The sequence below is a fragment of the Gopherus flavomarginatus genome, chromosome 2 (genome assembly GCF_025201925.1).
Source record: "Gopherus flavomarginatus isolate rGopFla2 chromosome 2, rGopFla2.mat.asm, whole genome shotgun sequence".
In the NCBI taxonomy this organism is placed as follows: Eukaryota; Metazoa; Chordata; order Testudines; family Testudinidae; genus Gopherus; species Gopherus flavomarginatus.
In genome coordinates, this window is record NC_066618.1 from 38,679,392 (window position 1) to 38,694,325 (window position 14,934).

Here is a 14,934-nt window from a genome sequence, read left to right on the forward strand (position 1 = left end):
AATCAGCTTTGCCTTCCAACACCTGCAGTAATTGTCAATCCCGGAGAGAGGAGGTAAAAGAGGAAAAGCCAAGCTTAATGGGGGTTGGCTGGGAGAGTGAGTAGATCTGGAGCTAGCTCTGTGAAGGCAAACCTGACTGGTGTTAGAGACTGCTATGAAGCTGCCTGGGCTGGGAGGATGATCACCTGGAGCTAAAACCCTTGGGGCAGTTAGGCCTGGTGCAGAACCTTTTTGTTTCTTTTATTCCTCAACTAGACTGGATCCCCTTTGTTTTGGATCCTGCAAGAGTCAGCTGGGGAAGAGATATGAGAAATGCCTACCTAAAGGCCACTAAAGGAAGCAGCACAGGACACAGCAGAGAGTCTAAATAACTCTGCTTCATTCAAGGTCCCTGGGCTGGAACCCAGAGTAGAGGGCAAGCCTGGTTCTCCTACCAGCTTGTGTAGGATGGGAGCATGAAGACCACAGAGCCAAGGACTGGCAGTCCTAAACATCTGAAGTTGGTCCAAACCTCTGGTGTAAGGTCTCCAGACCAGTGGCACATTGTACTTGGATTTTCCCAGAAGGGGCAAGACTAAAAGTGACCCGACCAGAGGGCTGAGTTACAAGAAGCAGCAGACCGCTGGAAGGACAGTCAGAACGAGATACAAAGGAGAGCCTGCTAACATCATGCACAGCCACTGGAGGTATGGTGGCCAGTGAGTCAGATTGTCTACAGAGGCAGCAGAAACAGAAATGAGGTGGGGGGAGGGGGGAAGAGAGTTGTTCCAAGTGATTAAATTTCAAATAAACAATGAGTCTGGTAAGCTTTAGATACTTTCTGGTGAATTTTAACTTATTTTCTCAACCTTTTTCTCTCACTCTTTTAAAAAAATAACTAAAGCATTCACCAGAATGCATGCACAACAACTACTGACAGGTGAATGAATGGAGAAGCAGCTGATCAATAATTTTTATCCTTAATATTTAGGGCCCTACCAATTTCACGGCCGTGAAAAACATGTCACGGACCGTGAAATCAGCTCTCTCTCATGAAATCTGATCTCCTCTGCTGCTGGGAGCCTGGGGCTCCTAGCTGCTAGTCTAGCCACGCTAGGGAGGGTCAGGAGTTGTGGAGAGATCAGACCCACATCCAGAGGCAGCACAGAAATGAGACTGATAGACTCTCATTTGCACACTGCAGCACAGGAGATCGGCTCCGGGCTTTTTTTCCCCTCCCACTTCTGCTACAGTTCCAGGTACTGAGCTTGGGGCTTTCGGGGCTTCTTCCCATAGTGGCTTCTGATGGGCAGGGGGCTTTTGCTCCTAGCAGCAGCAGCCTGGGCTCTTTCCCCGTCCCGTTCTGCAGCAGCTCCAGGTGCCGAGCCCAGGGCTCCCTCCACTGGGGGCTTCCGCTCCTGACGGCTACAGCTGGGGCAGCCCGCCCTTGGGGCTTCTGCCTCCTGCTACTCCAGCCAGGGCAGCTCAGAGCTTTCTTCCCCCCCACCCCTCCCACAACCGGGGTAGCCTGGGCTCTGGGCTTCTCCCCTCCCCTCCCTTCCTGCCCCGACTTCTGCCGTAGCTCCAGGCGATGAGCTCTGGGCTTCCTCCCCCGGCAGCTCCTCCAGGGGCAGTGGACTTGCGCTCCTTTCAGCTGCGGCTGGGGCAGCCCGGGCTTGGGGTGTCCACTCATGAGCTGCTCCAGCCTGGGGTCCAGGCAGCCAGGGCTCGAAGCATCTGCCCACAAGCCGCTCCAGCCGGGGCTCAGGGCAGTCTCGGCTCAAGGCATCATCTACCCCCAAGCCACTCCAGTTGGAGCAGCCTGGGCTTGGGGCGTCTACCTTCAAGTCGCTTCGGCCAGGGCTCGGGGCAGCCCAGGCTTGGGGATTGAGCCCCCTAACATTCCAGATGGGGCTCAGGGCTTTTGGCCCCCTGAGCCTTTCCAGCTGGGGCAGACTGGGCTCAGGGCTTGTGCCTCTGAGCTGCTCCAGCTGCGGCTCGCGCCTCCCTGCCGCTCCATCTGGGGCTTCGGGCAGCCCAGGCTTGTGGCTTGTGCCCCCCCTGCCATTTCAGCTGAGGCTCAGGGCAGACTGGGCTTGGGGATTTTGCCCCCCTGCCACTCCAGCTGGGGCAGTCCGGCCTTGAGGCATCTGTCCCCCTACCGCTCCAGCCAGGGCTTGGGGCAGCCCGGGCTCGCGGCTCCTGCCCCCTTCCCCTCCCGCCGCTCCATCCTGTGGCTCCTGCAGGGGTGTGGAGTGACCAATAGGGGCTTCTACCCTGGGGCTTTTTCCAGGGTTGGGGCATTCATTTTTCCTAGGAGGCCCGCAAACTGCCGGGGGCACCTACCTTAATCTGTCTCTGGCATGGACTATAAGCTAGGAGCCCTTGGCTGGGGTGCTCCCAGCAACATGGGGCAGATCCTACCCACACTTCCACCTCCGGAACCTCCTCTAACTGCTGGGAGGGTGTTGCCCTCAGAGTCCAGCTCTGAAGACAGCACAGAAGTGAAGGTGGCAATCTTGGGAACCCCCCTACAACAACTTTGCAACCTCCCCCAACCCCCTGATCTCATTTTGGGTCAGGCCCCCTACAGAACTGTGAAATATCAGATTTAAACATCTGAAATCATGAAATTGACCAATTTTAAAATCCTCGGGCCATGAAGTTGACCAGAACAGACTGTGAATGTGGTAGGGCCCTATTAATATTCATTGTGTTGTTTCATGCCTTATTTACTACACAACCTCTAAACCCTGCACTGATTAAACAATTTTTGTTAGAGCTGGTTGGAAACTTTTCATCTGACTGATTTTCTGACAAAAAAATGCCCTTTTTGCAAAACTTAAATTTTCTGCAGGAAATTTCCCACTCTTCTGCCAAAAGTGAAATTGACACAAATTTTCCAGGAGGGCTGCTGAGGCTGAGTGTCCTGGCTCTCAATCTCCTTCCCAGCTCCAGAGTTGGAAAAGCAGAAACCTTTCAGCCTCCGTCCCAGCTCTGAATCTTTAGCCTCAAGGCTGGGGAAAGGCTGCCAGGGTTTGGGGAACGCTGAGTGACTGGGCCTTCTAACTCTTTGGCGGCTGGGCTGGAAGGCTCTTATCAATTTGGCAGAAAATAAAACTGACGAGCCTTTTAGACAGACAACTAGGAAGCTAAACATTTCCATCTTTGATGTTCTGTCCCGGTTTGGGAGGGGAGGGGGGAGAGAGAGCGTGGGGTGTGTGCGTGTGAGTGAGTGTGAGTGTGAGAGAGAGAGAGAGGGATTTCCTTTTTCCTACCAGTTCTCGCTTTTATTCCTTCCTGGGTTTTCCATAAGGCAGTCATTGCCATAGTGTCCGAGTTCCCTCACAAGCATTAATCAATCTATCTTCACAACACTTTTGTGAAGTAGGGTGGTATTATACTTGTTTTACAGATTGGGACCCGAGGTGCAGTGGTTAAGGGCAAAATGTCCCCTTTAGGCATCTTAATTTCTGGGTACCCAACTAAGTCTGATTTTTTCGCAGAGTGGTATAGTCCCACCGCTCCAACAGATTCAACTAGAATGGAGAGTGTCCAGTACTGCTGTAAAGTCCCGGATATCTGGAGTTAGAAACACAAACACTAAGGCCTGGTCCACACTACGCTGTTAAACCAATTTTAACAGCATTAAATCGATTTAATGCTGCACCCGTCCACACTACACTGCTCTTTATATCCATTTAAAGGGCTCTTTAAATCAATTTCTGTACTCCTACAAAACGAGAGGAGTAACGCTAAAATCGATATTACTATATCGATTTAGGGTTAGTGTGGACGCAAATCGACATTATTGGCCTCATTCTTTTACAGTAGCTACCCACAGTGCACCGCTCCAGAAATCGACGCTAGCCTCAGACCACGGACGCACACCACCAAATTAATGTGCCTAGTGTGGACGCACACAATCGACTTTATAATACCTGTTTTATAAAATCGGTTTAAGCTAATTCGAATTTATCCTGTAGTGTAGACGTACCCTAAGGAGCATACAATTACTGGCTACTTCTGAAAATTTTGGTCTAAATGACTTGCCCAATATCACATAAGAACACTGTGCCAAAACCAGACACAGAGCCTAGTTCTTCAAGTTCTGAGTGATTTAGTAAATTTACAAGATCACTCTTTCTTTCTGAAGCCCCCTAGTTCATTCACTACACATTTTCCAACATCCCCAGTGTCTGAGTCAAGGATGCTACAGATAAACAGCCCCATTTACTACCTAATATTATCTAAGCTGTGTACTAAATAAAGCATGGGTTTATGGGGGGGGGAGGGAAGGTAGTATGATTATGTAATTAAATACTACTAAGGAGTAAAAATAATTAAATTTTGGAATTTCCTAACTTGTTAGCATTTCACTTTGCAAACTTTATGTTCTTCTAATTCAACTTTTTATATTAAATTTCCATGTTGTGCGTGTGTGGTGTTATGTTTTTGATTTTTTTTTAAAAAAGAAACTGAAAAACCAGATATTCAAGCATGATTATCAGTTTATCTGCCTGACAATGCTGAATAAAGGGATTTTGAGATTCTGTGTTTGGCTTTCAAGGGGAGCGTAGGTTAGTGCTTAAACAAGGAACCAAAAGCTCTCACCCTTGGGTTCCATTTAAAAACAGCAGCAGCGGTGCTCTGTATTTACACAGTGGTTATTCGCCAGGGGGTCTCAAAGCACTGCATGAAGATGGGAATGCAAAAATAAAATTGTTTATTGTCTAATACTAATGGCCATAATACTTTTCATTAATATGTTTATCTTATCAATTGTCTGCATTGTGTAACTTCTGATTTATAGTCATTGATATGAACTACCTCCTTTTCCCCCATTTGTACAATATATTGGGTTATTTTATTTTATTATTGCTGCTTTCACTCCCTTCCCTTTTCAACCAGAGTTTTTAACTCACACAGCCTTCTTTTCTGGTTGCAGAATTGTGGCATTTTGGGCAGCCAGTAAAATATTTTTAAACAACTCCTACTCATCATTCACATTACGCATTTCCTCCCAATCACTTTTGCTCATAATAGTTTTCAGCTCTGGGAAATTGACGTCCTAGAGGGCCAAATGTTATAGGCAGGGTTGGCGGCAATGCCTATTATTAAGGTTGTCAGATGCTTCCCATTGTACGATCCTGTTTCCAGTCGCTTTTAAATTCTTCAACTAGAACAATTTGGAAATTTTCCAAGCTGAGAAATCTTTAATTCTTTTAAACTGAAAAACAATTCGTAATAACATTTTTACTCATCCAAATGCCTGTGATGATTTACCTGAGTTGTAGCAACAACTGTGGTTACAGAAGGTGTAGCTGAAGGTGACAAAGCCCCCACTTGCTGCAAGTGACCAGAAGCCTGATGAGGTAAATGAGAACTGGAAACCGGAGTGCTAGATCCTGAGCCAGATACTGCATTAGGAAATGATACTGCTACATCATTGCTGCTATAAATACCTGAAAAAAAAAAAGTTTGATATAATATTTCTCTCTGTATTCATTAGAAGACATATATTTACTACAGAAAATTAATCTAGCAAGTTAACTAAAAAAAGATGAAGTCAAGATTATTTAATGCACATCACAGAAAATTACTGTATTAGGATTTCAAACAGTGATAGAAATAGTCTAAACTCCAGAATATTTAAAATGTCTAAGAAACACTTGTTCTGATTTAATAATAATTTTTTCTAAAATGTGTGTGACAGATCAATATAGCTTTTGTACACCATACAGAATGCATCTAAATATTAGCACTACCACAATTTGCTGCTAAAATGCTTGCTTTCAAGTGAGCCTGTAATCAGTTTACTACTCCAGTGAGCTATAGTCCAAGTTGAAATGGATAAAGAATTGTGCATTGTACTGTGCAACTGAAAATGAATAATTTACATGAAAAATGCTTTTCTAAAAATAAAAAATAACCATTATTGTACCACATATCATTTTAAAAAACATAAATGTTGTAAGAGCATTTTTGAAGTTTAAGAAGGGTTCTTGTGTATTTTTTTACATAAAACTGACAGGCAAGTCTCAGCACAGAGTACTCAGATTTGATGGGAGAAGTGGTGGTATTTTATTTACTTAAAAACCCAAACGCCACAGAGACTTCAAGAAAAGACACCAAATGCTGCAAGACTTGTGATTAAATCACGAGAATTGGCATCTCTGTGAATTTTAATGTTCCCATAAGAAATGTCTGGCAATTGGGAGGAGAGAGATTGGGTCTGGAATTTTCTGCTACAGCCAGGTAGTTCGAAAACATTCCTATCATTGCCAGAAAGACAAGAAACAGCTTAAATTTTTCAGCCTTTCCACAGTAGGCTTTTTAGCAACTGTTAAGAACCTTGCAAAATTAGCAGTAGGTTGCTGAAACTCCTAGTTTAGTTTGATTTTAAGGTGGAGAATAAATTTTGCAAGATAAAATGTACTATCAGATAAGTTTTTCACTCCATGGGCATTATACTTATAGTTATTTTGTCAGAAAGAGCAGCAATAGTTTAATTTGCCAATTCATCCAGAATAGGCTTTGTAATAAAATACTAGTTTAAAATATACACTATTTGCTGTTTCTGCAAAATCAATTTGGTTTTAGGAGGGAGATGGCCTCTCTCTCCTTGCTATACCCTTAAAAGAACCAGATTCTAATACTGCTAGTCATATCAGTAGCACTTTACTCCAGGAGTAGTCCCATTGACTTTACTGGGACTAGTTTTACAGTAAGGTGCTACTGAATTTGAATAAAGGGATTATAATCTGGCCCTTAATTTGCAAATCAATTCTTGATTTTCACACTACTTTAAATATACTTGTTTAAAAACCATATGTACATAGTTTTGAATGATTTGTGAATGAAGGGAAACGCCTTGAAAAATGTCTAACACATTAAGCCACCCTATTGTTTTTTTAGGGTTGACTCAGCAGAGTGTAATACTTGAGGCTCTGGACAAAATCATCATAAAACGTGGTTTAGAAGAGTATGCTAAGGTATATGAAAAACAGACGTAAAAGACACATTTTCCGGAATTCGTAGATGGCTAAACATCCACGGATTATGTGACAGAAATATTAAATGTTCTGTATAACTTCCAGAAAACATGAGTAGCTTTCTGACAAAGGCAGTCCTCTTGTAAGTGGGTTATAAGAGCTTTTATGTTGATTCTCACATGTACATAACTTCTCTATACTAACATAAAATGCACGGAAGCAGAAGATGTGAAAATTTGCCCACAAGAAGTTAATACTTGTTACTCTTTAAAATAGAACATGAGGAGACAAATGTTTGACGCCTTGTTTAATATCACTTACACAGTCACTAAACATGGTTTCAGATTTTGAAATAAATCCAAAAATAGTGTGTTCAAAATTTAGAACAAGACTAAAAATGATCTAATTCATGGATCAACTATATCATTGGAGTACATGTCTTAATAGAGACAACTGCAAAAAATGTCTCAGGAATGCATACAGAACGCAAGATTTATTGCTGTGCACATTGCATGGATCTACTGACAAGTCTGTAGCAGAGCAAGGTATACAGCAGATTTGTGCATGACAATAAATTTTGTACTCCTTTTGCTGACATACAGAAGTAGACTTTGAATCTGGGACAGTTAATAGTAACATACACATAGTAAAAAGAGCTTTAAAAGTGATTGCGTTCAAATTAGAACTGACCAGCCTAAATTTAGAAAGTGCAGCAGTGAATAAAGGCTGTTCAAGTGGTGAATAGGCCAAGTTTAGACAACATATACCCTCTTTGTATGTTGCTGTTGTGCACTTCAGTAAACTTGAGCTTGTAATTCAGGATCTCAACAAAAAATTAATTCTATCTTTAGAAGCGTGAATGTATTTTGAAAGACATTTTAATGTTTTCTATTTCAGTCCCAAAAGAGGAAAAACATCAAACTCTTGCTGATGACTGAGGCAACAGTAAGCTATTTGGGAGGTATCTATAACATATGCTGGATTGCTACTCAGTATGGAACACTTTGAAGAAACTTTTCAGGGTTTGAGGTAGTCCAAGTCGGGAGTATTCTTGAGGAGGTTAAGTCAGGCAAGTCTGTGGACAGAAATCGTAGACGGATGGATGTTGTACCTGATGTCTCTCTTTCTATCTTGAGAAATATCTCGTTTGAGGTTTTGCAAGACGTCTCTGGTGGAACTCACAGCAATGAAAGACAACCCTGCCTCTTAAGGATGGCAAATTTGAATGGGGGAAATAATTTTGGCTTTCTGAGAACAATCGGCAACTACCACATACATGATTTCAATTCTTTGATTTCACAGAGACCTATTGTTTAAAAAACATGTGGTCTACTACAATGTACATAGAGTGAAGAGGAAAATGAGTGTGCCTTTTCACAATGGTTTCCTCTAAAATTACAATTTAAGGACCATCAAATACACAAAAAGTGATCTGTTTCATATATGATTAACAAAACTTTTCACCATAGGCCACCACAAGCCTGTCAGGATATGTTCTTTTGTCCTTTAGCATTACAGGATCAGAAGATGGGTTTTCCCATAATGAACTTAAAGAACAGAAGCTACTTGTGGACAGTCAGAGTAGGCACTCAATGCAACAGTATGCAACTCTAGTGGAAGACTGTCCCTGTGTTATTTTGATTTCAAACTAGAGGAATACTACATATGATATTTAAATATGATAATTTTAACTGACTTCAAAATATTACAGGCTCAGTTCTGACTCAGTCTCAGACAGGTGGTGGCAGTGACATTTATTTTCTATTGCAGCATGGGCAAAATGTGTATGATCAGGGAATCAAGAGAATCAAAATGAAACCCTGGTAACAACAGTTAAAGCATAAGATAGAATGCAGTAATTTGCCTATAAGACAATCACACCAGGAACAGTATTTCATTTTAAATTTACTCCAGAAAATAAGACTGCAGCCTGAAAATTGGGACCACATTATTTTCTTGTCTGAAAACCAATTTGAATACACTGTAACAGATCCTCTCTCTAACACTGTAGGTCAGTTCTAGTTTTCTCACTTCATGGGCAATATATCCATCCTGAACAACTCCTTAGGACCTTCTGGCCAGTCAGGATCAACAAAGACTTGAGATATTAATTCTGCAGTTTTTATACAAAAGGCCTTATAGAAAAGCAAAAACTGCAAGTAGTACCAGGAGAAAGACTAGTTGTACTTACTAGTCACTGTATGCATACACTGACAGCCATTTGCTGCTCAGCACGAGCCAGCAGCCTCTGTTTCTTCTCTTAGTTTAGCTATCTATGAACAAGTAATCAATTTTTTTTGCCTCCGCCTGTGAACAAGGGAGTCAGAATTTCAATTCCAGATGCATTTTTGGGAAAAGTTACAGTTTTTCATTTAGCCTATTTCTGTATTATATGAATTTTGCCTGCCCAGATGTGATATATAACCAAATTATAATATATTCAAAAATATATGCATTTAATTACAACACTTACACTAGTAATACTGCAAGATGAGCAAGAAAGGGATTACTTACTTGTGACCTTATAACAAACCATAAGTAGTCTTGTTTTCAACAGTTTGGGGCCCTTTTCACAGGCAAACCACCCTCATTCTCCATCTGAGACCAACTAAAAACACTCTCCTTCAATTCCTTGATGAGCTGGAAGCAAAGAGCTCTCCGCATTTTAAATGTAACAAATATGTCCAAACAATATGCATATGATAAAAAACAAGAAAAATTTAGACACAGAAAACGTCCTCTCTCCGTAAGCCTGAGGGGAGGTAGGTTAGAAATTAGAAATCTAGTCAAATAGTATCTTCAGAAAATTAGAATTATAGGTAAGTAATTAGCTATCTCTTCTCTAAAAAGACTATGTTTGTTAGAGTCATACTAAAACACTTGAAATGAGTTTCCACAAAACCAAGATTCTCCAATCTTATAGCAACAAAAATTGTACAAGACAGTTTCACACAAGCCAAAAAGAGACCATGGAGACTTACAAATCTCCATGCACAACAAGAGATATGAAAGTTGAGAGAACACTGAAGAGGTGTCAATAGATAAAGGCAAGTCCATATGGTCTCAATATGCGCAAAAACCTATTGACTTCAAGACAGATGTATAGCTGGACATTCCTTAATATATTAGTATAAATTCAAATGCTGTACCAGATGCTTGCTAAGCAGTTCAGAGAACATGAGTATACCAAACATTATTGACAGCCCACGGAAAAGGGTCAGCTTAATAAAGAATCTACAAGAACGTCTTCCACAAGAAAAAACTGGTATGAGAGGGGAAGATACTCCAGCTGGATGATGATCTCCATAAAATTATAGATCAAATCTCACATAATTTGACAAATAAAAATAACATTACAACAATTCTCACTTATCCTGAGGGAACTGGGTTAAGACGGGAAGATCTATAGTTTCTCCCCAAACCCTTTGGTAGATGAGCATCAACAGAATCTGATTCTATTCATAATGATTCTTAAACAAATCGGTGTCAATGTATACATACAGTGACTAGTAAGTACAACTAGTCTGTCTCCTGGTACTACTTGCAGTTTTTGCTTTTCTATAAGGCCCATTGTATAAGAATTGCAGAATTAATATCTCAAGTCTTTGTTGATCCTGACTGGCCAGAAGGTCCCAAGGAGTTCAGGATAGATATATTGCCTATGAAGTGAGAAAACTAGAACTGACCTACGGTGTTAGAGAGAGGATCTGTTACAGTGTATTCAACCAATTCTATCTGCTACATCCAAGAAAGGTATTTTGGACTTGATCCTACATCCACTGAAGTTCATGATAAAGCTCCCATTGTCTTCCATGGTACAGGATCAGATCCTTAGTGAGTCATTGCAGGCAGACATATATTAGTGTAGTAACTGAAAACAACCCTTCCAAATAATGAGTTGTTTAATAAATTTCAGCCAATAAATAGGAGCCTAAAAATTAGGCTTCTAAATCCAAATTAAGACATCAAAGTGTGAATTTTCAGAGACACCTAAGGATCACAACTTCCACTCTAACTCTGCATCTGATGTCTGCACAGGCATTTATGAACCATTTCCAGAAGGAATTGGAACCCATTTAGTACATTCCATGATGGCATCACAGACAGGAAGGGTAGTAGCTACCACATAGGAAGTCTGTAAAGCTAACAATATGGTCTTCCACTAACACTTTCATAAAGAACTACATGTTTGACTATTATTCTGCAGAAACACTATTAGTCAAGAAGTTGTACAAAGCAGAGATCCCTACAAATATCATAAATATACTATTTAAGGAGAGAACTCTGGTACTTCTGTCTTTCTTAACTCTCCCTCCCTACCTAAGTTCCCTCCTAGCTACACAACTGGGCGGCTGCCCAGCAGTCTATCAAGCGCCATGAGCACTTCAGGTGTCCCTCCCCTCCACTGCCTTGCTGCTCCTGCCCTCTGCCTTAGAGCTGTTCCCAGGAGCCTCTTGCTTGCTGTGCAAAGTGTCCATTGGTCCACGCATGCGTCCTTGGTTTGCCTCATGGTTTTGTCTGAGTGATAAAGCGTGGGGTGGACCGACTGCATCTCCAATTTCTTCTCCACCGCAAATCCAAGAGATCCATAATAGAGGGAAAGAAAGGCGGGAAATGGAATACAGATAGGGACCACACATCTTGAAGAACCTCCAGTGACAGGTAAGTAGCCTCCTCCTCCTCTTCTTTGAGTGATGGTCCCCAATTGTATTCCACTGAGCGTGATTAACAAGCAGTACTTAAGTCGGAGGGTGTGAGGATAGAACAGTTGAGCGGAGGACAGCTGCACCGAATGAGGCATCCATCGCAGAGTCCTGCATCAAGGCGTAACACATGGCAAAGATATGTACCGAACTCCACATGGCCACTCTACATATGTCCCAAAACAGCACATCATGGAGGGTGGTCCTGGTTGAATTCTGGGCTCTCGTGGAATGGGTCCTCACCCCAGCAGGTGGAGGGAGTCCTGAAACTGATAGCATAGTGTAATGCACCTCAAAATCCACTTGGAGATTCTATGTGGAGACTACCTACCCCTTAACTCTCTTGGTTATTGCGATAAACAATCTAGGAGATTTCCTGATTGGTCTTGTCCTCTGCAGGTAGAAGGCCAATGCCCATTGCATGTCAAAGGAGTGAAATTGTCATTCCTCTTCTGAGGCTTTGGAAAGAAAGCAGGTAAATGGATGGGTTCGTTGAGATGAAACTGGAACATGGCCTTCAGCAGAAACTTGGGATGTAGGCACAGGGAGATTTTATCCTTATGGAAAGTGATAAAAGGATGGTCTGCCATCATGGCCCCAAGTTCACCTACCCTTCATGCCGAAGTGGTTGTGACAAGGAAGGTAACTTTCATGGAAAGGAGGGACACAGAACAGAAAGCTAATGGCTCAAGTGGCTGTTTCATTAGTGCTGACAGAACTACGTTAAGATCCCACTGGTGGGTGACAGGTTGTACAGGTAAGAACCTTCCAAAACCTAGCAGTCAACGGCTTTGTAAATATGGAGTGCCTTCCATAGGGGGTAGAGGGTGCTAATTGTCACTACATGCACCTCAAGAGAGTTGAGGGCGAGACCCAATGCCCTCAAGGACAGGAGGTAGTCCAAAAGAAGGGGAATCACCAGCTCTTCTGGGGAGAGCCCTTTCTGTTGGGCCCAGAAGACGAAGCAGTTCCACTCGGCTCAGTAGGAAAGCCAGCTTCTTCCTGTTGCTTGAGAGGATGTCATGCACTTCTCATGAACATGCCCATTCTAGAGAAGATCCCCATCCAAATACCAAGCTCTAAAGCGAAGCGTCTTTGGATCGGGATGTCTGATCTTGCCACTGTACAGTAACTCCTTGCTTAACCTTGTAATTATGTTCCTGAAAAATGCTACTTTAACCGAAACGATGTTAAGCAAACCCAATTTCTCCATAAGAATTAATGTAAAGGGGTGGGAGCGGTAGGTTTCAGGAAATTTTTTTTCACCAGACAAAAGACATCATAAATATATACAGTATAAGTTTTCAATAAAACTTTAAACTATGTAATATTGTACTCACCAATGATGATTGTGAAGCCTGGTTGAGGCAAGAGCGTAGCGGGGTTGGGGCGCAGGGACTTGCCCGCTCCCTTACTGGAATGCCAGGTGGGTGGAGCAGGCAAGCCAAACAACTTTAGAACAGAACATTGCACGATTTTAAATGAGTATGTTCTCTAATAAATCAACAACTTAATAACAAAACAATTTTAATCAGGACGACTTTAAGTGAGGAATTACTGTACTGCAGTAGTAGCTTGGGGAAAGCAAGGATGGGAAATGGAGGTGACCTGACACGTGGAGAAGGTTGGGAAACCTGAACTGTCTGGGCTATACTGGGGTGATAATGATGACCATTGCGGGCACGGGGTGGGGTGAAGAGTGCCACAGATGTGGCATGTCTGGTGCCTGAGATGTCTCCCTGGAAGTACAGGGCCCCAGTGCAAACACTTCCTGGGGTTCTGGAACTTTTCCTGATCTACACAAAGTCAAGGGCACTTTCACATTCTCTGGAACCAGAACTGGAGCAATGATCTTCCGTGGAGTGGATGGCACTCTAGCTGCGAGGGATGCCAATACTGATTTTGCGTGCAGGTCCACACTCGGTACTGGTGGAGCCATTGATTTATGTGGCTCCTTTTCATGTTTGTGGGTGTTACGGCACACTCTGTTCCCATGACTGGAAGGAGTCTCTCCATTCTTAGGCTTAGAGGAACACTTACTGTCATGCTTATGTGCATGCTTCCTTACCTCCCGACTATGGCCCGAATGGGGTCCATAGTGGCGGTCCGCTGGTGCAGGCCTGGGACTCATAGTTGGAGGCGCACTCCTGGCAGCCTCAGGTCAATGTACAGGGTCTGAATGAGGACTCATGGCAACTTCTATGAGGTGTTTTCAGAGGCAGAGAGCCTGGCCTTCTCAGGTATGGCTTGGGAAAGACTGGCAGATACTATTCCTGAATGCACGTGGGCTTCTCCCAAGCAGTAGAGGCAGTGTTGATGTGCATCGCTGACTGAAGGAATGCAGGCAGGAGGTGCAGATTTTAAAGCCTAGGGTTTTTGGCACAGTCCAGTATCCGTATGTCAGTACAGAGGGCAGGGGTGTTCACGGGGAACTAAAACTCCCTAAAAAGGAACCCTGATCCTACTTCTAAACTATTAAACACCTAAAAACTACAGTAAAAACAACAACAATGATTTATGTACAACCGTATATTTTTAAAGTGCATCAGACGCAAGAGGACACTAATAGTTCCAGCCCAGACCATATGACGGTGAGAAGGAACCAGAGACCCAGTCGGTCTGCCCTGTCCTTTCTTACCTTGGACAAAACCAGATGGTAAACCAAGGGCATGCATGGGAGGACCGACGGACACTGTTACTTGAAAAATCTCCAGCTCTGGATGCATAGTGCACATCCATAAACCCTTGGTAGAATACAATAGGGACCCATCACTCAAAGAAGTGACATCTTGTTGACATCTCCTTGCTGATGTCCAGCCATCAACTTGAACTCAGTGTGGCCAAAACTCAACTGTTGATGTTCTCCCCTCCCCATTAACCCTTCCCATTTTTCCTCTCACAGAGCCTGTTATTCAGGCCCATAATCTAGATAAGCTCTTTGAGTCCCAAATATCGAGGTTACGTCTAAATATTGCCCTTTACATAACATCTCCAAGATCCAACCTTTCCTCCCGCTTCACATCATCAAAAACCTCTTTTCTTGGCCATCAATTTAATGTTTCAACTCTTTAAAAGACTCTGCAGCATACACACATCCAGACTCCAAAAAGCGAGGATCTGTGAGGTAACTCCAAATTGGAAAATCTTAGCAAGATCCTAAAAGAGAATGACACTAAATCAGGTTAAGATGTGAAGGAACATACCAATCCATAGGCTGTCTGAAACTAAAGCATGAATATTTAAGTAACATTAAGCTG

General features: G+C 42.8%; 1 protein-coding gene across 10 annotated transcripts in view; it reads right to left on the reverse strand.

Moving 5' to 3' along the window:
* The window catches only part of MLLT10 (MLLT10 histone lysine methyltransferase DOT1L cofactor), a 236,833-nt gene that overhangs the window by 45,725 nt on the left and 176,174 nt on the right, over nt 1–14,934 (reverse strand). For all 10 annotated transcript variants that reach the window (XM_050942281.1, XM_050942280.1, XM_050942289.1 and 7 more), the window contains one exon: nt 5,266–5,444. In XM_050942281.1, coding sequence (XP_050798238.1) covers nt 5,266–5,444 — 179 coding nt within the window. The remainder of the gene's footprint in view (nt 1–5,265; nt 5,445–14,934) is intronic.